Genomic DNA, 23,407 nt, shown 5'->3' with positions numbered 1-23,407 from the left:
TGTAGCTCATGTTTGAACTGTGGGGTCCTTGATGCTCTCTGAGCTTGGTGATTTCCTTACTAATTTCATTACCAAACTAGGTAGCATCATCAGTAACTCAGACAACACTACGGACACCCTAGTTTTAAGTGTTGGTGTATTAGAGCGATGATACATGGAATCAGTGTGCAGAATTATTGGCATCAGACATCAGAAAATCGCCATATATGGGGTAATTTTTTGAGAGGAATAGCTGCAATTTAGTAGTAGAGCAGATACTTTGCATGGCATCTCCAGGTAGGATTGGAAGTATTGCTCTTGACAGCTGCTTGTTCTGACCCCCCCCCTCCGTACGGTGAGTCATGCCGACACAAGTTTACTGTTAGCCAATTTATTCACAGACAAGACTTTGGCAGCATCCCAGACTCCCACAGATAAGAAATGCACGCAAGAGCTTCTCCAGCTTTAGTAAAACGGTTGTGTCCTGCAAAAGGTCTCCTCCCAAAGTCTCTTCTTATATACTCTCTTGGGACCGATTATCTTCTATGTCTCCGTAATTGCACATCTTTGCCTGGTGTCTGGGACCAACTTCCTTAGCTCCTCCCCACTGCTCCAGGGCCTGAAGTCAGCGACAAACTCCCTTTGACTTTCACCGCTGCTCCATGCCTCAGGCGCCTCCTGGTGGCCAACCAGCCTCTCTGGTCCCTGCTCGGAGTCCGAACCCTGCCCAGGGTCCTCCACATCATCCAGAGCTGACTCATAGGGTCCCTCACTGTCTGAGTCTGGTGGCAGCCCCAACGGCTCCTGCTGGGCCACAACAGCTGCTGATATTCAGTATTCATTGGACTAAACTAGATTCAAAATAAGGCAACCTATAATATATTTGCTGCAAGTTCCTAACTAGAGCATGGGAAAAGGATCGCATAAAGCAACACAGACCTTAGATAGAATTGTAGAAACAATTGGCAATGAGACTGTTTCTCTCACAGTTGCAAATCTTTATTGATTGGATAATGGTACGATTTTTAACATTATCATGACCAAACAAAACACGTGTATTCAAAAAGGAAGATCTCTTAGATCAAAGAAAGTTTCTGTCTTACAAGTTGATTTAAGATTGTAAAACAAAGAGAAGATGAAGAGAGACATGACAGCAGTCATGGAATACTTGAAGAATGACTATAGGGAAGCGTGCATGGATTTATTCTTCAAAGCACCTTGAACGGAGAACAAGAAACAATGGATAGCAATAGCAATAGCAATAGCAATAGCAGTTAGACTTATATACCACTTCATAGGGCTTTCAGCCCACTCTAAGCAGTTTACAGAGTCAGCATATTGCCCCCACAGTCTGGGTCCTCATTTCACCCACCTCGGAAGGATGGAAGGCTGAGTCAACCTTGAGCCGGTGAGATTAGAAGCGCTGAACTGCAGATAACAGTCAGCTGAAGTGGCCTGCAGTACTGCACCCTAACCACTGCGCCACCTCGGCTCTTTAAGCTTTTAAGAGATGAAAGCTCATTAGATGGCGATCCAACCTGAAAATAAGGAGGAATTTCTTAACAGAACCACTAATCAATGGAACAGTTTGCCTTTCAGAGCTGTGGGTGCTCATTCACTGGAGTTTCTTTATTTAAAAAAACGGAGAATCATTTGCCTGAGATGAGGACTCCTGCTTTAGTCATGGAGTTGGACTGATAGATCTCTGTTCTGACCCCCTCCTCCGTTCAGTAACGAAAACCGAGACAAGCGTAAAATGGAATGTCCTTTAATAACAAGACCAGAATCTCGGTGGCTGAAAGCCAAATAAACAAATAGATAAGGACCTTGGCAGCAAGTCCTACAAAACTTGGCAGCAATGCAAAGAAACTCTGGCAGCAATCCAGCCTGCCAAGTTCGTTTTTCTTTAGTCCAAACGTTGACTTCTGCAAGAAGGGCGTGGCACAGGCAGTCTCTTTTATAATCTGGAGAGGAGCTTAATGACCATCAGCTGAGCGTAATTACCTCCTGTAATTATGTAGTTGTTCTTGACGCCGAGTAGCCCTTCGGCGGTGTGCATCCCGGAACAACTCACTGTTGATTTCTGGATCACTCTCCCTTGTCTCCTCCCCACTGGTCCAAGGCTCAGGCGCCTCCTGGTGGCCAACCAGTCTCTCTGCGCCCTGCTCGGAGTCGGAACCCTGTCCAGGGTCCTCCACATCCTCCAGGGCTGACTCATAGGGCCCCTTGCTGTCGGAGTCTGGTGGCAGCTCCAACGGCTCCTGCCAGGCCACAACAGATCTCCAAGTATTTTTTTAAAATTAAAACCTGTATTTTTAGTGTTCACTTTGTTTAAACTACAGTATATGACCTTGCTAAGTATAAGGGTGCCAGCACTTTTCAAATACTTTTCAATAATGATCTCTTCAGAGAATGGTGAATGATTGACAGTGCTTCATTTAAGTGTATCATGAACATTAATTTCCTTTTTTACAAATAGACTTGCATGCAGCAGACCTCCAATGTACTTGAGTGTTCTTTCATTAAAAAAGGGGGGGGGGGGAAGCATACAAAAGAAAGCCAATGTTTTCTATCTTTTCCTGAAGAACGTAAATAGATAAGGTAAAGAGTTGAAGTGCATAGATGACTAGTGTGAAAGATTTTTTTTCATGGCACAAAATTTTCTCAGCTGGAATCTAGATTTCTTTCTTTTTTTTCTTTTTTGTAGATGAAGTGAAAAACTAAGTAGATATGCATTAAGTGCTTTTGTGGATAAAGGTATTTATAGCAATAGCAATAGCAGTTAGACTTATATACCGCTTCATAAGGCTTTCAGCCTCTCTAAGCGGTTTACAGAGTCAGCATATTGTCCCCAACAACAATCCGGGTCCTCATTTCACCCACCTCGGAAGGATGGAAGGCTGAGTCAACCCTGAGCCGGTGGGATTTGAACCGCCGAACTGCAGATAACAGTCAGCTGAAGTGGCCTGCAGTACTGCACCCTAACCACTGCGCCACCTCGGCTCTTTACATAATTGGCAGAAGAAGAAAAATTCTCAAGATTTCTACCATATTGTAAATATGTACCATGGCTTAGAATAAGTAACATGTAGCTTGAACTTGAGACACAGCAGTGGTGGGACACGACTGGTATGCCCCAGTATGGGCATACTGGTGCCTGCTGGGAGCACCAGGTAACCATTCCGGTACAATGCTCCGGAGGGCCCACCCTGAATTTGAGCTGATTGGGGCTTCCACGCATGCTCAAAGGAGCGTACAATGGCTGCATGATGCTCCGCCAAGCAGCTGGAGCATCATGGGCAATAAGTATGCATGTGCACGCTGCACACATGTTATACACATGCATCATGCATGCATGTGGTGGTCGTCCTGCCCCGTTGCACCATACTGGTTGCAACGAGATCCGGAACCCCCCACTGAGACACAAGCATCAGATTATTTGGCACTATAACAATCAATGCTGTCTTTGCCATCATCAAATAATACTGTCTATCTATGGGATACTAGCATATAGGGGAAAGCTGGCCTTTTCAAAAATAATTCCTGCTCTTCCTGGAAGTGGCTTTTCATAATTGTATCCATTACTGCTGTTTGTAAAGGACTATTTACTTTCTGGATTGATGTACAGAAGGTAAATGATAACTTATTTGGTAGGAATCTGCCATGTCTTACATCAGTATAGAATATTTGAGAGCACAATTTATCGCTTCCTTATAGATTATAGATTAAATACAGAGACGTGGCTCAGTGGCTAAGATGCTGAGCTTGTTGATCGGAAAGCTTGGCAGTTCAGCGGTTCGGATTGCTAGCGCCACATAACGGAGTGAGCTCCTGTTACATGTCCCAGCTTCTGCCAACCCAGCAGCTCGAAAGCATGTAAAAATGCAAGTAGACAAATAGGAACCACCTTTGGTGGGAAGGTAACAGTGTTTTGTGCGCCTTTGGCATTTAGTCACGCCGGCCACATGACCATGGAGATGTCTTTGGACAGTGCTGGCTCTTTGGCTTTGAAACAGAGATGAGCACCGCCCTCTAGAGTCAGGAATAACTAGCACGTATGTGTGAGGGGAACCGTTACCTTTATCTATAGATTAGCTCCCTGTGGAGATTCGAACCTTACCACCCTCCAGGCCTTCCGCAAAGCCCTTAAAACCTGGCTGTTCCGACAGGCCTGGGGCTAAAGAGCTTTTGCCCCCCTCCTCGAATGGTATGGTTGTTGTGTGTTTTTTAAATTGTGTATTGTTATATTTCATCTTTTTATCCCCTGTCTGTACCCCCTTCCCTGACCAAATTGTGAGCCGCCCTGAGTCCCCTTCGGGGAAAAGGGCAGCATATAAATGAAATAAATCCTAATCCTAAAATGTGGAAGGTTTTTTTCCTCCCCCTAATAGTCATGTGCCCTCCCAAATGGCACTGCAGGAATCATCAGATTAATGAGAAGGAAGCTATGTCGAAACCAGAGAACTGTTAAAAGGCAAATTAGATTTTTCAAATTCAAAGGCACACTCACACATACGGAAAGCTGGTAACAATGAATACTATGTCCGTTTTGAAGAGCAGGTATGAACCTTATCCATGCTAATTCATCCATTGAATTCACTGATTGGGATGGGGTCTATTGCCTACAATTCAGAGAAGACTCATATGCATCAATAGTTAGTCATTAACAAAGGGGGGGGGACAAGAAAATAATAGGTTAACTCCACCTTCTGTAGCTAGAAGACAGGGCATGCAAACCTTTAGCAGAACAAGCACCATCCAATACAAGTCAGGTTCAATGACCAGCATTGGTTTCTTTTTATTGAATCCATGGGTTGAATTGAATTGAATTTTATTATTTGTATGCCACCCTTCTCCGGGAGGGACTCAGGGCGGCGAACAACTCAAAAAGGGGAAAAGGGGAACATAGAACAGTATACAGATAATTAAAATAAGCAAGAATCATGCAACCACACAAGTCGAGAGGGGAGGGGAACTCATCAACCCCAGGCCTGCCGGCAAAGCCAGGTTTTGACGGCTTTTCGGGAGGCCTGGAGAGAGGTGAGGGTCCGAATCCCTGCGGGAAGTTCGTTCCAGAGGGCCGGAGCTGAGGCCTTCCCCCGGGTAGTAGCCAGGTGGCATTGGCTAGTAGACGGAACCCGGAGGAGGCCAACCCTGTGTGATCTAATGGGTCTTTGGGAGGTAATTGGCAGCAGGCGGTCTCTCAAGTACCCAGATCAACAGTCAAATTTTCCCACCATTACTTCTTCTTTATCCAGTTTGTTCTTCCTTCTCACCTCTCTGATTACCACTTCCGTCCCCAATTCAACATCAGCAGGGACTCTTGCAAGATGGCTTTGCTTTGAGCAACCTCAGGAAAGGTAGCTGATACGAAATCTTCTTCATGGAGGCCTGGATCCATGACAAACCAAGAGGTTGAATGAAGACATGTTACATGGACAGATACAAACATTTATATATAGTATAGTGCAATTCATGGGAATTATAGGTATGAGTAGAGTTTCTAGTCCATTTCAATACTGAATAGGAGTCTCATTTATTTACTATTAATGTGGCTATCCATTTCATAGCAATGGCATGATAGTCATTCATTCATTCATTCATTCATTCATTCATTCATTCATTCATTCATTCATTCATTCATTCATTCATTCATTATTTTTCTATCCTGTCTTTGTTTTTACATAGTGTTTCCACCTCTTATTTCCCCCCACAAATCAACAACTTTGGAAGATGGACTGGGTGATGAGAAAGTGACTGACCCAAACTAGTAGTAGTAGTAGTAGTAGTAGTAGTAGTAGTAGTAGTAGTAGTAGTAGTAGTAGTAGTAGTCACAAAAGTAGTAAGCTTTTGTATCCAAACAGATTTCAAGTTTCTAGTCTAGCACTTTAATCATTTCACCAACCTGTCTTCGTGATGTCAAATGAACAAGAACTTTGGTTGAACTTCTGTGAGATGAATGAATTAAAGAAATATGATCACATTTGCATAAAATGAACAGAAATGGGATTCACCTATGAAAAAAAATATAAGATCCTGTCATGCAGTGGTGGGTTTCAAAATTTTTTCGAACCTACTCTGTGGGTGTGGCCTCCTTTGTGGGAGTGGCTGGCCAGCCATGTGACCTGGTGGGAGTGGCTTGCCGGCCATGTGTTCTCTCTCTCTCCTCTCTCTCTCTCTCTCTCTCTCCTTCCTTTTGTCTCTCTGTCCCTTTTTGTTTTTTTCTTTCATCTCTCTCTCACTTTTTCTTTCTTTGTTTTCTTTCTTTCTTTCTTCCTTCCTTTCTCTTTCTCTTTCTCTCTCTGTGTGAGTCTGTCTCTCTCTCTGTGTGTGTCTCTGTGTGTGTGTCTCTCTGTGTGTGTGTGTGTGTGTCAGTGGTGGGTTTCAAAAATTTGACGAACCGGTTCTACCGAACTTGTGCGAACTGGTAGGAGCCCACCTCTGCTGTCATGAAAAGGACAGTTTTTCAATGAAATTGTCCATTACATTCCAAGATTGCAATGTGCACACAGACACCGTGCAAATTAAAATAAAATAGCTGTGTTGTTTTTCTTCCTCAAGAGTTTTATGTTCCTTTTCAATCACCTCCCATATTGGTCACATCATTAAAAAATAATAATATCATAAAGCAAGATGAGTCACAATGAACCACATTTTTTTTCGAATTTATCTTCTCCTGCTCCCTTTTTAATGTAGCAACAAATGTTTACTTCCGTTGCCTCTGTGCTTTGTGTGGAAAATAATGAGGGAGGGCTTCTCATCATTTCAAAGTTGCACTGTTTTTAGTACTGTGCTATTTCAAGCTCTGGCAAGTACTTTTCTTTATGCTTCACACTTTGCTATGTCCAGCTGTTTAGAGGGGCAAAATGTTGGTAAGCTGGGCTTAATAGGAATTAGAGAAGACAAGATTTGACTCCATCATCCTAAAATGCAAAAAAAGTCCTTATCTGATCTCACTTGGTATTGGTGATCTGATTTTGTATTACCAAGCATCATAGTTTTTATACACATCACAGCTGTTGCCAAATACTGTCAACTGCTTTGTAACCCATGCATTTAAGAACTACTCAATCCAGTCCAGAGGTGGGTTCCTACCAGTTTGCACCTATTCGGTAGATCCGGTTCATCAAATCTACCGGACTGGTTAGAAGAGGTTTCCACCAGTGGATCCGGAAAACAGGCCACACCTACAGAAGAGCTTCCAAAAATTTTTGAAACCCACCACTGCTAAAGAATTAGGGGTGCAAGGATCTTGTAACTTGACAGCTTTAAGACTTGCATGCTTCAATGCCAGAGTTCCTGAGCCAACATAACTGGAGGAGGAATTCTGGGAGTTGAAGTCCACAAGTCTTAAAGCTGTCAGGTTTGAAGACCCCTAGTTTTTTTTTCTAAAGTGTTAGGGGTGCAAGGATCTTGTAACTTGACAGCTTTAAGACTTGCATGCTTCAATGCCAGAGTTTCTGGATAGCTACTTGGACCGACCAAAGTACTAATTCATAATTTCATATCCGGTCACATGGGCGGCAAGCCACTCCCATCCAGTCACATGGGTGTCAAGCCACTCCCACAAAGGAGGCCACACCCACAGAGTAGGTTCGAACAATTTTTGAAACCCACCACTGATCCAGTCCAAGGATGACAACATAGTGAGGAAGTGAAGAAAGATGTTGTCAGTTAGTACTATTCTTAGATAAAAATTGGAAAGACTGTGAACAGATTTTCAACCTGAGTCTCCTTCAGTCGTATTCAAACATTTAAACACCACATCGTGTTCCTTTAAGAAGATTAAATGCAAACTGAAATAAAAAATATGTCCACAGCAAGATGCACTTCCAGAAAAAAGAAAGGAATTTCCGTTGTTGCATTGAACATTGATTGTTCCCTCTGTTGTCTGTAATTGAATAAATTGTCCAATCTTTTCTTGACAGAAAATAAGTGTGGCTCTTAGAACAGATGGGTGTGTCCTTATTGAAGATGTTTGAGTGCTCATGGTTTACAGGAAACACAGCCTACTCTTAATCTAAACAAAGTCCAAACTCTTGTCAACCATTTTTAGAATGAGACAGAAAGAAAGAGAGAAGTGGGGGGTATTGCTTAAAGATTTTCTGTATTGCTTATAAATTAAAAACTGATCATTATTAAGTACTGACAAACCCAAAAGATGGAGGGACATATTAAATATTGCATCAGACAAATTCAGCTCATATTTACTCATAAATTGCTGAAAAAAAGAGTGAGTTTCAAATAGCACGTACATGGATTTGTAGGACTCCAGAATGAACAGCTACTTTATGAAAGGCATCTAATGCACACACGGACTAGGTTTTTTTTTTCCTTTTCCTTTTCCTTTTTTGTTTCCGCTGTAATTTTGCACCAGTGAGGCTAAAACCAATTTTGTTGCATTCATTTTGTACAATGACAATAAAGACTATACTATACTATCTACTGTTTTGCACAAAAAGAAATACCTTTGATGTATTTATCATAAATGATACGCAGTAATAACTGGATACTGAGGACATTTTGCTAATTACAAATGGATTCAAAACCTTTTCTCCTACTTCTTGATTTACCATATTAATTCTGAACTTGTTGAATTTTGAATCCCCCCTGCCCCTGTGCGCACACACACACACACACACCAGAGGTGGGTTCCTACCAGTTTGCACCTATTCGGTAGAACTGGTTCATCAAATCTACCGAACCGGTTAGAAGAGGTTCCACCAGTGGACCCAGAAAGCAGGCCACACCTACAGAAGAGGTTCCAAACTTTTTTGAAACCCACCACTGACACACACACAGAGAGAGAGAGAGAGAGAGAGAGAGAGAGAGAGAGAGAGAGAGACAGACAGACAGACAGACAGACAGACAGACAGACTCACACAGAGAGAGAAAGAGAAAGAGAAAGAAAAGAAGAAAGAAACAAATAAAAAAGAAAAAAGAAAGAAAAAGTGAGAGAGAGATGAAAGGAAAAACGGAAAAAGGGACAGAGAGACAGCTGAATATGAATGCAGATAGTAGTGCAGATGTGCACTATGGAATGTGAGTGTGATGTTGCTATGGGCAGAACACATGGCCAGCAAGCCACTCCTACCAGGTCACATGGCCAGCAAGCCACTCCCACAAAGGAGGCCACACCCAGAGAGTAGGTTCGAAATTTTTTTGAAACCCACCACTGAGACACACACACACACACACACACACACACACACACACACACACACACACACACACACACTTCTTCCAGTCTACATGTCTCAAGATAGCCAAATGTGAATTTCAACCGTATTGCAATACGCACTGGAGTCATAATTGCAGCTTTCTGAGCCCCGGAGCGCAAGTACATTTTGGTTTCTTTCCATCTTAAGGTCAGCTGGTGGGTGCACAAATGTTCTCTTAAGAAATAATCTGATTGAGCGTAATGCAGTTTTGAATGGTAAAGTTTCTCACTGTTGCAAGGCACATCAGTGTGGGAGGAGGAGAACTCATTTCAGGGTTTTTAAATTGGTTAGCTTTTAACTCAGTGAAATATACAGACCGTGTTTCCTTGGCCATTTGGGAGGCAAGAACGATGCGAGCTCAAAAGTGTTGTATTTCCCCCCCTCTATGGCTTCAAAGACGTAGATGCTATTATAGTTCCAAAGGCAAACAATTCAGGGAAACAAAAGAGAGTATCTCAGATCCTTTATGTTCGTTCTAAATTTTACTACACTTAAACTACTGAGTCGCATTACACAGCGTGACTTCTAAGCATATAACACAAATGAGTCCCAAAGAAAGCAGGTGCTTCTTCGCACTCAATGAAGTTATGGAATTGGTCAAAGGCACAACTGCAATGGCCACTGGCTTTGATGGCTTTTAAAGATTACTTCAGGATTTCAACTTCTACAGCGACGAATAACAGCAGTGGGCTGTTCCTTTGACTTCGTGTTTGTGGGATTCCCACTCAAAGTAGAACATTAAGCCAGGGCTTCAGTGTGTCCAAAAGAGCTTTAAAGCTGCATGGTGTCATTGCCCTAGCAAGATTTCCATGCTCCTTCAATCTTGGGGCAGAATAATTTGGGATTTCAGAGGCACTGTAATTTTTTCTTCTGGAAATGACGTGCTCCTTATGCAAAATAAATCTTCTGAGATTATTTTCTTTGAGGGTTAACTTCCTTTTGATCATTGTCCTTTGGTACCCAGCCCATATTTTATTTCATTTTATTAATAACTGATATACAAATAAAACACGGAGGACATTGTTGGAACGCGCAACATTTTCTATTGTTTTTTTTACCTCTCTTAAGTAGCAACTTTTAGTAACCAGCCCTGTAGTTTGGGATAAATGAGAGTAAGTGGATAATCTAATTCTGCTATTCCTTGGACTCTACAACTTGTATAAACAAAACTTCTACAGCGATGAATAACAGCAGTAGGCTGTTGTTTTGACTTCATGTTTGTGGGATTTTTGATAATTTACAGGGTTAGTTAACAGGATTTGTGTTGGAAGTTAGCCATTCTCTTAGCATATTTTCTGAACAAGACCATCATGTTCAATCATAATGTGATTTCCTTATTTTGGCACAGCATGCTGAACACACCAATTGTCTTTTGTTAATTTGGATGGTGTAAAATACCTGTGGGTAACTCTCATTGCCTGGATATCTATTTTGGGTAGGACTTAGAAAATGCTGTTGCCCATTTCCAAACATACTGCTTCATCCCCAGGTAAAAATATATAAAAAAAGATGGCATGCACGATGATGGTAGTGACACGTATGTCTAAATTGTTTGTTTTGTAGCAATTCTTTCTTTTGTTGTTTTGTTCCTCCAGGGATCAGTATCCCACCGTCTTTATAATCAGTCTAGAACAGATACTCTAAATTGATGATACAATTTATGCTTCATGTATTTCATTGAATTTGTCCCTTCTGTGTTGAGTTTGAAATCCTTCTTAAACTGTATTACTGCCTCATTATATTTTTATATTTTTTCAGAACATTATCAGCTGTACGTTCCTGAATCAGCACAAGTTGGTTCTGCTGTGGGCAAGATCAAGGCCACTGATGCAGACATAGGGTCCAATGCAGACATGAAATACAGTATCATAAATGCGGATGTTTCTGGGATATTTTCTATATCAACTGACAAAGAAACACGGGAAGGAATTATTTCCTTGAAGAAGGTAAGCAAAACCATGGCAAAAGATTTCTTTGTGAAAGATATTAAAAATCCTGGAATCCTTGGCAAATTAGAACCTAACAAGATGTTTGTTTAAATCAGGAATTGTTCCTGATGTGTGTCTGGAAATATACTATTTCAAAAGGAACATAATTGAATTCAGAATCTGTTCAATGCTGGGGTTGACCCATTTTTTTCCTTTAACTAGTCTCCAGTAGAGAGAGAGCACCAATTGGGAAAATACAAAAGGAACTAGTGGAAAGTGAATCATGACCAGACAAAAGAATCCTATCCTAATTCAGTTTCACCATACTTTAAAAAGTAGCATCTTCTTTCTATATAACGTGGCAATTCATTGTTTAAACCAAGGGATCTCAAAAAAAATAATAATAATGAGATGAGGATCATGTCCTTCTTTGAATGGCCACCCAGGAGTCATATTCTGGCATGAAGATGGAGAGGAGGAAAAACAATAAAATGTGCTGTAGTAAAAAAATAAATAAAGCACTGTTTAAAAATAATGCTATGTAACTAATATGATTGTTTGGGGATATTTAATATATTCCATGTCATTAAAAGCTGCATATTATTAGCAACTTTTGGAAGAGTTTGGGTGACTATAACTGATATGCCATGTATATATTTCCTGGGACATTAAGCCCTATTGAAATTGATAGATTTCATCATCAATCATACATAAAGTCTCAGGCCAACGTTCATCTTTGGTTGCCATAGAAATGAAGAGCTAGATGAGCACAGCTTTAAATATGAAAAATTCATTCTAAAATTATGTATGTACGGCTAGTCCATCCTCAACCGTGAGAATGCATTGGATTGTTTATTTATGGCCAAATCATTCTCTCTCTCTGTCTCCCTGTCTCCATCTCTCTGTCTCTGTCTGTCTATCTGTCTCTGTCTCTCTCTGTCTCTGTCTGTCTCTCTGTCTCTCTGTCTCTCTGTCTCTGTCTCTTTGTCTCTCTGTCTCTGTCTCTGTCTCTCTCTCTCTCTCTTGACCCAAGAGTTGTTCAAAAGTAGGAATAGAGGAATATATTCAATATCCCCAAACAATAAGCAATATGTGATCCTGAGTAACTGAACAAAAGATGGGATATAAATCTAACTAGTTAAATAGAAATTGCTTATAAAATGTATCACATTCCATATGGAATGAGACAACTTGCTGCAGCCGTCTTGACCATGGCCATCTCACTGTGGTTGATTTTCTGTGGTTATCTCACTATGGCCAACTGGCAATGGCCAACTTGCAGCCAACCCAACACAGGGAACTGGCCATGGCCTCGCTTGCTGCAAGACAACTGATCATGTGACAATTCAACACATGGTTACATAGGATAACTCAACACGATAACTATTATCCACCACTGTTTCTTCAACCATATATCCATTGACAAGAATGGAAATAAAGTAGAGGAAATAATGGTGGATAACATTTATCACTGAGCCGAGGTGGCGCAGTGGTTAGAGTGCTGTACTGCAGCCACTTCAGCTGACTGTTATCTGCAGTTCGGCTGTTCAAATCTCACCGGCTCAAAGGTTGACTCAGCCTTCCATCCTTCCGAGGTGGGTGAAATGAGGATCCAGACTGTGGGGGCAATATGCTGACTCTGTAAACCGCTTAGAGAGGGCTGAAAGCCCTATGAAGCGGTATATAAGTCTAACTGCTATTGCTATTGCTATTTATCACTTTAAGGTATCCCACAGGAATTGTCCTGTGGCAAGTTGTCCCATGGAGAGTTGGCCATGGCAAGTTGGCTGTGGCAAATTGACCACAGCAAGTTGTCCTAGACTCTAATCCAAGTGTCCTGGTCTCCCAGACAGTCATGAAAATTCTTGCTGGCATAAATAATAATCTCTGCTAGAATTTCAATAGCAATAGCAGTTAGACTTATATACCGCTTCATAGGGCTTTCAGCCCTCTCTAAGTGGTTTACAAAGTCAGCATATCGCCCCCAACAACAATCCGGGTCCTCATTTTACCCACCTCGGAAGGATGGAAGGCTGAGTCAACCCTGAGCCGGTGAGATTTGAACAGCCGAACTGCAGAACTGCAGTCAGCTGAAGTAGCCTGCAGTGCTGCACTCTAACCACTGCGCCACCTCGGCTCAAAAAAAGATGGTGATTCACTCATGAAAAAAGAATTCATATAAACTGCTACATTAGTGCCCATATCTAAAATGACAATCCATTGTTACACATAAATACAATCCTCTTAAATATTCTGTTGACATACAGAAAAAATTAAAGTAGGTATAGAATGGAGCTGTGCACACTATCTGCTGCTTTTCTTTCTCTTACTTCACCTCTGTAATCAGAGTTTTGAAGCAGGACCCTAATACTAACCTCTCCACTTCCTCTTCCTTTTCTGCCTACCAGGATTGATTTAATCTCTAGCTTTTAGCAGGTTAACTTGGCCTCAGCTTTATGGTAGTCTTGACTCTATAGCAATAGCATTAGCAGTTAGACTTATATACCGCTTCATAGGGCTTTCAGCCCTCTCTAAGCGGTTTACAGAGTCAGCATATTGCCCCCAACAACAATCCGGGTCCTCATTTCACCCACCTCGGAAGGATGGAAGGCTGAGTCAACCCTGAGCCGGTGAGATTTGAACAGCCGAACTGCAGAACTGCAGTCAGCTGAAGTAGCCTGCAGTGCTGCATTTAACCACTGCGCCACCTCGGCTCTTAATGCTTAAGGAATGTATAACTTGGCAAGAACCTGCTATTTCACACTTTTATCTATGAAGAATACTTTAAACATACAGTCCTGTGTACCTACCGATATTTATTTCACAGGAGGACATTAAGCTAATATTCCACTGTGTGTATTTATGGAAGTAATGATAAGCTGCAAATGAAAATGTCAGAGAGAAAATCTTTCAGTGTGTATAAGCCTTTCAACTCCTCGAGAAATTGCATAAAACATTAGACTAGCGGAGTAAGTAATAAATAATGGGCACTGACATTATCCATATTTTCATGCTTGATCTGAAAAAAAAAGCATTGATAATTCCAGCATTTAAGGTAACAATCCCTCTTCTGCCTTCTTTTTTTCAACCGCATTGTCCAGATAGGTCCTTGAGAAGATAAAGTAAATAAATATGTTACTTAAGTTAATTTTCAGTGAACATTACCACATTAGCGCCTGTTTCGTATGCAAAGTACCCTGACGATATATTAGCCACATTTTCCTTTCCCTCCTCCCTGATTAAATCCTTACCCAAGATAGCAATAGCAATAGCAGTTAGACTTATATACCGCTTCATAGGGCTTTCAGCCCTCTCTAAGCGGTTTACAGAGTCAGCATATCGCCCCCAACAACAATCCGGGTCCTCATTTCACCCACCTCGGAAGGATGGAAGGCTGAGTCAACCCTTGAGCCGGTGAGATTTGAACCGCCGAACTGCAGAACTGCAGTCAGCTGAAGTAGCCTGCAGTGCTGCATTTAACCACTGCGCCACCTCGGCTGATGAGGTCTGCATAGTATTAACCTTGCGGGGAGCATGTACACCTCGGCCTTCCATGTTCATGTCATTCAGCAACTAATTGCAGATGTTTGATCCATCAGCTTTAGATGACTGCTGAATTTCCCCACTGAACCGCTGGCCATGTAAAGTAGCTTGGGAGATCTATCTAGGTGGCTCAGTGGTTAAATGCAGCACTGCAGGCTACTTCAGCTGACTGCAGTTCTGCAGTTCGGCTGTTCAAATCTCACTGGCTCAGGGTTGACTCAGCCTTCCATCCTTCCGAGGTGGGTAAAATGAGGACCCGGATTGTTGTTGGGGGCAATATGCTGACTCTGTAAACCGCTTAGAGAGGGCTGAAAGCCCTATGAAGCGGTATATAAGTCTAACTGCTATTGCTATTGCTAAAATATAGAAAAATATAATCTCATGGGAGAAAACACACAGACACATATGCAAAAGGTTACCAGGAGATATTTGAACCATGAGTAGTGGATTTTTTTAAATTGGATCTCAGGATTGTCAACTCAAGTAAAGATATTGCAGGCAACCGTGTGGTAAAGGATGCCAGAGCCAGTAACCAAGCACTGTACATGTTAATTTTTTTTGAAGATTCACTCAAACTCATTTACAGGAAAAGGCAGATGTAATGGCATACTTTGTCTATCTTTCAAGCTCCTTTGAAGATTTTTACTATATTTCTGCGACAGATTTCCAGATTTACCAACTAAATGCTAAGTCCATAGATCTGCTGCCCACCACACCACATGTCACTGCCTAACAGAGCACATGAGCATTTAGTTGGTATGTAAATCTGAAAATCTGTCGCAGAAATATAGCAAAAATATTCAAAGCAGTGTGAAAGATGGACAAAGATAGACTTAACAGAGCACAAGTAGAAAAAAAGCGTGACCGGTCAAAACCGCGGTCCACAAAAGCGCGATCGACGAAAGCGCGCATTTGACATCATCACAGTGCGACGAAAAAAATTTAAAATTGAAATAAAAATAAAATTAAAGCAAGTCGATTCACATAAAGGTAAGGGTTAGGTTTAGGGTTAGGGTTAGGGTTAGGGTTAGGTTTAGAGCGTTAGGGTTGCATTTAGTGTTAGGTTAAAGGTTAGCGTTAGGTTTAGCGTTAGGTTAACGGTTAGGTTTAGGGTTAGATTTAGGGTTAGGTTAAGGGTTAGGTTTAGGGTTAGGTTTAGGGTTAGGTTTGGGGGGGTTAGGGTAAGGTTTTCGCTTTATTTTTACATTTTTCAATCACAGTGCGATGTTTTCGTCACGCTGTGATGACGTCAAATGCGCACTTTCGTCGACCGCAATTTTGTCGTCCGCGATTTTGTGGTGGAACCGAAAAAAAGATATCTTTTATTTTTCAATGCATGAATACAAGCCAACATTTGCAGCTGAAGATTACCTGAGGATGATTAATACTGCACTATTGAAAAAGGGATAGACTGGAAATTTGTCAGAGCAAAAGAGTTCTTAGGAAAAAAATGACTTAAATGGGTTTAAATACAGCTGAAGTATTTTGTTCAATAGCTTCACACAAAGGAAGTGGATATTTTTAAACGAAAAGAAGTATTAACAAAAAGTACTATAAATCTAGCACAAATTAGTGAGTGGTTGCCACTATAATAAGGGGGCTGTTACCGCTCGAACTGTTTTAAATGTCACAGAAGCTATAACCATACATGGCGATGCACGTAAGGTAATGGAAAAAAAACTGCATTTTATACTGAGAATTAAAAACCAACTCTCCATAGTAATGCAACATTATTTTTTCTTCCCACAGCCACTCAACTATGAAAAAAAGAAATCCTATACTCTTAGCATAGAAGGAGCAAATACCCACCTCGATTTCCGCTTCTCACATTTAGGACCCTTTAAAGATGTGACTATGTTGAAGATCGTTGTTGGAGACGTGGACGAGGCACCGTTGTTCACTCTTCCATCCTACATCATGGAGGTTTATGAAAATGCAAAAATTGGAACTACTGTGGGCACAGTCACGGCACAAGATCCAGATAGTGCTAACAACCTAGTAAGGTATGGTAGTATTAAAAGCTCTTTGTAACTGTCAGATCCCTTATGTGATACTGCCATTCAATTGGGAGGGGGGGCACCTCGGAGTTAAATTAATAGCAGTATCTGTAATAACTTACAACTAGTTTCATGTCGCTGGAAAGCTGGAGGCCCCAGCATCTCTGGAGGGATGTTTATGATGGCCATGTGGGATATCTTACTTTAATGTCAAACTAGAGATAGCCGTGTTTTATTCGACTCTCAGGGCTGAAGAGTTAAGGAAACATCTTCACACTTGTGTATTGGCCAGAATCTGCATTCTGACAAAAGGGTGGGGTCATTATCAGTTTAATCCCACTTGCATTCCCTAAAGGGCTTCAGATGCTGCTTTGCCTCTAATGGTTTTCCATTCTGTTTAATTAAAAAAAAAGAAAAATAGAACAAAAAAGTATACATATGTAGTAATTGTACCTTTAACCCTCTCCCCTAGTCTAATTTTGGCCGAGATGTAGACCTGGTTACAATTCCCAGCTATTCTCATCATTATCTTCATATAATTATACATCCTTACGCGCCCCCAATTTGTGATTCTGCCTTTAAGTCTCAATAGTTTCCCATTCTAGGTGTATTTCATGTTCCCTCTTCAATTTTCCCATGTCTTGGATTAGATGTCCTTTAGTTGTCTATGAGTAGCAAACCTCGCTGTTCAATATTCATTTCAATTCCCTTAATCTATTGTATAGAATAACAAATGGTAAACATCTCGCTTTATTTCATCATCTTAAAAGTTCTATGTATATCCATTTTTCATATATTTTAACCCATGCTTAATTGTCCTTCTGATTTCGTTTCCAGTCAATTTGCCACTCAGTTTAATTATCACGTATAAAGTTGAATGGCAAACCTCTGCTTTACAACCTCCCCATATCAGTTTCATATTTAACTGGGGTATTTGTGGAAGCTTGTCATTCAGACAAATTAGGCATACTGTAAATGGACATAGAGATAAACCATATTTGCATGCCATTCGAAAAAGACAATAAAAAAGCTAAGAAGGAAATAAAAAGACCAGTACAGATCCTTTCCAATAAACAGCACTCAGATAAGCAGGGATTAACACCAGACAAACAAGAAGAAAACAATACCCCAAACAAGGAAACTACCAAGGACAATACCACACCTCACCAATACAGGGAAAATCTCATATTAGCAGTGATTATGTTACCCATGGTAGCTACGTAATGAAATGTCTACAGGCAAATCAGTGGTGGGATTCAAATAATTTAACAACCGGTTCTCTGCCCTGATGACCAGCTGGGTAGGTGGGGATCAGTGGTCATGTGACTGGGTGGGTGTGGCCAACTCTACGTCACTCAGGTCGATGGGCGCTTCGCCTTAGCTGTTGCAATGTAATAAGGGTTAACCAGAGAGGCAGTTTCTGTAAGCAGGTCAATAAAGATTAGGCTAGAAACAACACCAGAATGTTTCCTTCCTGCCTTCCTTACAGGATTAGCCCTGTAAAGTGGGAAAAAACCAAAATGAGATTTCTTCCAACAACCGGTTCTCTGAACTGCTTAGAAAGTTAAGAACCGGTTCTCCCGAATAGGTGTGAACTGGCTGAATCCCACCACTGAAGCAAACAGGCAAGCTCAGAGAACATCATTTGCAAATCACACTAAATCACAATGTCATTTAATTTTGGTTTAGCAGGTGGTCCCAATCTAGTCAATTGTACCTCCTTAATTAAAATTAAAAAAAAACAATAGTTAAATAAGCCATGTCTTAGTTTTGGGTATAATGCAAGTCTGTAACTTATCCAATCTGACTCATCTTACTATAGGAGGGAAGGTATTCCTGCCCAGAATCTTGTTGCTGATTGAAATAATTTTTTTCTCCACCTTCCCTTCCAGTGATTCTGTTTCTGGGGAAGAGTATTAAGCTAAGGGAATTTACCTTGTATTATATATAAGAATGCGAGGTCTTGTAAATGATGAATTGTCATAATCTCCAAAGATTCATTCTGTGCGGATAAGGATCACAGCATTTAAGATGAGGCAGTATGAGACCACAAATCAGGAAATCATTCCAGCGGGGCGCTCTGCGATGAGGCAAATTTTGGAAATGGAGTGAGTTAAGTTTCCAGATTTGAATCTGCATTTTGCCTCGCCAGAAATACTTATTCTCCTTCAATGAAAGCTTAAAGCTGCAATCCAAAACCCACTTACTAAGAAGTCTGCTTTGTGGAACTCAGTATAGCTTCTCTCCAAATAGTCGCACAGATTGTATGTTTAACCTAATATAATAGAATTGATGTTAACTTTTAAGCACAATACTTCTGAAAGAAGGAGGTTTTGTTTTGTTTTGTCTCAACTAAAATAAAGATTATGTTGCTTTTTCTAAATGGGTAAATTCTGAGGATAAATAATTTCAAGGTAGGATTAGAATAAACCCTTTAAGCAAAATGAACCCAAATCCTTCTAGATTTATGCTGGGAAGCCTAATCCTTTTTATCATAAAATAGTTGTGAGTTTTTTTTAACAGTATGGAAAAGATCCATTTCTAAATTTAATTGTGTTTTTATAGGCATGCAGCTATTGATATTAATTAAAGCATATCTTTTGTGTTTGGTATTATCAAGATTACAACTGAATAATTACCATGAATCTATTATAACAGCATTACATTTTTTTTGTGAATTCAAAGAAGAGTTTAACTCGCAAATGTAAAAAAATGTTTGTTATCAGATAGTTCACACAGTTGTCATTTATTAATTTATGATATAAATATTATGGATTTTTGCCATCCCACATTATCCTAGAAATCCCAAAATCTAGTCTGTTGAATATTTCTACTATTGCTTATAGTGATATTACTATGTTCCCCAATTTGGAGTTGAATTCACATTTTTTTTAACTCATAATATTTGGCCATTACATTCTGAACCATTCAGCAATATGAATATAGTTATTATATTTTATATGCGCTCTTAGACTGAGCATATATCAAAAATGTATAATGAAGAAAATATATTGAAATATAATGAAGAAAATGACAGTAAATTTAAAGCTTGGCTTGTAAAACAGTTCCAAATAAGGAGGAGGAAAATACTCACGTGACAATCCATGGAGAACTGCTTGGTGAAGGAATGGATGTTTAATATGGGCTCTGCTTCGTGCCAACCCTGTCAAATCTAATCAGGCAGGGAGACATAATCAGAAACAAGTAATCCCACAAATAACCATAAAGGCAGAGGTGGTATTCAGCCGGTTCTCTCCGGTTTGGGTGAACCGAAAATGGAAGCTGCAGGAGGCTCCGCCCACCCGCCCTGACATAATGCACAGCACATGCACTCACATTTGCAAACTGGTGGAGTTGGTAAATGAATCCTACCACTGCATTAAGGGATCTATAGATGGCAATCAGGATCCTGAATTATGCTTGGAAGCTCACTGGCACCGTGACCCGACAAAAGGGTGAATGACAAAACCGCGCCCGACTAAACGGCGTTGCTAAAACCGCGACGTCATCAATGCGCCGACAACAGCGCACTGACAGAAGGGCGATTTACAACAGCTCGTTGGCAGAAGGGCAATTTAAGTTAAGGTAAGGGTTAGGTTTAGGGTTAGGTTTAGGGTTAGGTTTAGGGTTAGGTTTAGGGTTAGGTTTAGGGTTAGGTTTAGGGTTAGGTTTAGGGTTAGGTTTAGGGTTAGGGTTAGGGTTAGGGTTAGGGTTAGGGTTAGGTTTAGGGTTAGGTTTAGGGTTAGGGTTAGGGTTAGGGTTAGGTTTAGGTTCATGGTTAGGTTCATGGTTAGGTTCAGGGTTAGGGTTAGGGTTAGGGTTAGGTTTAGGGTTAGGGTTAGGGTTAGGGTTAGGTTCAGGGTTAGGGTTAGGGTTAGGGTTAGGGTTAGGTTCAGGGTTAGGTTCAGGGTTAGGTTCAGGGTTAGGGTTAGGGTTAGGGTTAGGGTTAGGGTTAGGGTTATGTTTAGGGTTAGGGTTAGGTTCAGGGTTAGGGTTAGGGTTAGGGTTAGGTTCAGGGTTAGGTTCAGGGTTAGGTTCAGGGTTAGGGTTAGGGTTAGGGTTAGGGTTAGGGTTAGGGTTAGGGTTATGTTTAGGGTTAGGTTTAGGTTCAGGGTTAGGTTTAGTTTTACAGCGCGCTTCTGTCGCCACGCTGTTGTCGGCGCGATTCAGCGCTCATTCTTCGGAGCGCTTTAGAACACACGGTTTTGTCACCGCGGTTTAGTCGGGCGCGGTTTTGTCGTTCGCCCTTTTGTCGGTGAACCCACTGGCACTATATCTCCCTCTTCAAGCACTTCGGGAGTTTAACAGGAGTTCTTCCCTTGAATATTAAACATTTCTTGCATAGCAAACTGTCCAAGGAGGACTTGCCTAAACATAGGTCTTCAAGTGTAGCCTTTCCTTTAGCAATACAATTTTGTACCTTTGTTACATCAGGAACAAAGCCTTGAGAACGATTCTCTTCTGGTTACCAGGCTAAAAGCGATTTGAAGGAAATTCAGAGAGCGTCTATCACAATATTTTTTTCTTCAAGGATTTCATGTATTCTTCTTCCATGTGCCTCATTATGCATGCAGAATGAAGGACGTTTGACAAACCAGTATTTTCCAAATTTTCTGTTAGTGGTATTAACTGACAAATTGAGACAAATCAGGATCTTTAGAGATTATGGTTCATGTCCTGCATCTTCAGCTAATCTTAATTAACCAGATTAGGATTAGGATTACTTTATTTATATGCCGCCCTTTTCCCTGGGGGGACTCAGGGCGGCTCACAATCCAAGGGGGAGGGGAATACAAGACAAAAATACACACATAAAACAGTACATAGTTAAAAAAACGCAACAGTCATACTATTCGGGTGGGGTTGAAATCTTAGCCCCAGGCTTGTCGGGACAGCCAGGTTTTAAGGGCTTTGCGGAAGGTCTGGAGGGTGGTGAGGGTACGAATCTCCACGGGGAGTTCGTTCCATAGGGTCGGAGCAGCCACCGAGAAGGCTCTCCTCTGGGTAGTTGCCAGTCGACATTGGCCGGCTGATGGAATTCGGAGGAGGCCTAATCTATGGGATCTTATTGGCCTAGTGGAGGTAATTGGCAGCAGGCGGTCTCTCAAGTACCCAGATCCAATACCATGAAGGGCTTTGTAGGTGACAACAAGCACCTTGAAGCGCACCCAGAGATCAACAGGCAGCCAGTGCAGCTCGCGGAGGATAGGTGTTACGTGGGTGAAACGAGGTGCACCCACGATCGCTCGCGCGGCTGCATTCTGGACCAGCTGAAGTCGCCGAATACTCTTCAAGGGCAGCCCCATGTAGAGCACATTGCAGATTTTTACAGTCCATTGGAATTCTTCTGGAGTCAGATTCCAGTTGCAATACACCACTTAAAACAGGAAGGGTAAGAGCTGGGAAGAGGATAATTATTCTCCTCCTTGAGTTTTGCAATTATCCTTCCCCAAATTCACTCCTATAGCAATTAAAGATAGAAAAGCAAAGATGCAGTTAATTAAAGTGTCTGGGTCCACATCAACCCTTTTGGATTTTGGATCAGCAACCTGAAGTTATGATGGAATGTTGAGAAGATTTTCACCCCTTCAGAATAGTCATATTCAGAATGTCTTAGCGATGTAGATGTTGCTGCTTTTTAAATATTTTGTGTGTGAAGGAGATTTAGCAGGTATAGCTTTACACTTAGCTACAAGGAGCGGCCATATGGCTAGGAATAAAAATTTGTACTTTAATGCAAACCGTTTTAATTCACAGCTTTCCAAATTAAAATTTATTTGTTCTTACACATTGCAGAATTTCAATAAGTTTTCCTACGCAACTTAAAAGTGTGTTAATCAAAATGGCAGACGTGCTTACATAAAAAACATACATAAAAAGCACTCATAAAAAGTTGGATAATAGGAAATGTATAAAATATAAATTAGGCCTAGAATCATAATATTAGAAGTGGTCTTGGAAATATTCTAGGTCAAACATCCAGCCCAGGGCAAGAATCCCAGAGAAATGGCTGCCCACCTTTTTGCTTCTCCCACATTTTAAGAGCTCCTGCAGTCAGAAAAAAAATTGAGTTTCTTGTCAGCTTCTTTTCAAAGTCACAAATTAATAGGTGAAAAAAAAAGTTCTGCTTTTAAAAGTGCTAGCTCAGCATAGCATTGCTTATTTGCTGTTGCTACTAAACATTTCCATTATTTGCTGCTGCAGAATCCAAGGCCTGATATAGCTGAGAACTAGGGACATCAGTGGTGGAGTGCAGTGGTGGGTTTCAAAAATTGATCGAACCTACTCTGTGGGTGTGGCCTCCTTTGTGGGAGTGGCTTGCTGCCCATGTGACCGGATGGTAGTGGCTTGCTGCCCATGTGACCGGATATGAAGATGCCGACGACACTTGTCAGAACCACCTTAAATTACCTCACACACAGCACTGGCATGCATAAGAATAGGATGTCAACTTGTTTTTTAAAAGGCATCTTTGGTTTGCGTTAAAACAACTTCAACACACGCAATGTTCTGATTGTACCACAAACGCAGTAGTCATCCTTACCTTCCACAGAGGCACTGAGTTTTACAAACATGAGCATGATAGTGTAGAATAATCATATCCAAGGACCAGTGGTGGGTTTCAAAATTTTTGGAACCTCTTCTGTAGGTGTGGCCTGCTTTCCGGGTCCACTGGTGGAACCTCTTCTAACCGGTTCGGTAGATTTGACGAACCGGTTCTACCGAATAGGTGCGAACT

The 23,407-nt window shown here is 41.2% G+C and overlaps 1 protein-coding gene across 2 annotated transcripts in view; it reads left to right on the top strand.

Annotated features, from left to right (window-relative positions):
* The window catches only part of CDH18 (cadherin 18), a 315,976-nt gene that overhangs the window by 244,117 nt on the left and 48,452 nt on the right, over positions 1 to 23,407 (top strand). For both annotated transcript variants that reach the window (XM_087721989.1, XM_087721990.1), the window contains exons 6-7: positions 10,959 to 11,146; positions 16,421 to 16,674. In XM_087721989.1, coding sequence (XP_087578115.1) covers positions 10,959 to 11,146; positions 16,421 to 16,674 — 442 coding nt within the window. The remainder of the gene's footprint in view (positions 1 to 10,958; positions 11,147 to 16,420; positions 16,675 to 23,407) is intronic.

Source organism: Thamnophis sirtalis, unplaced genomic scaffold (assembly GCF_051295495.1).
Source record: "Thamnophis sirtalis isolate CommonGarterSnake01/CBP01778 unplaced genomic scaffold, rThaSir2_p1.2 scaffold_8, whole genome shotgun sequence".
NCBI lineage: Eukaryota > Metazoa > Chordata > Lepidosauria > Squamata > Natricidae > Thamnophis > Thamnophis sirtalis.
This window is presented reverse-complemented; position numbering and strand designations above follow the sequence as displayed.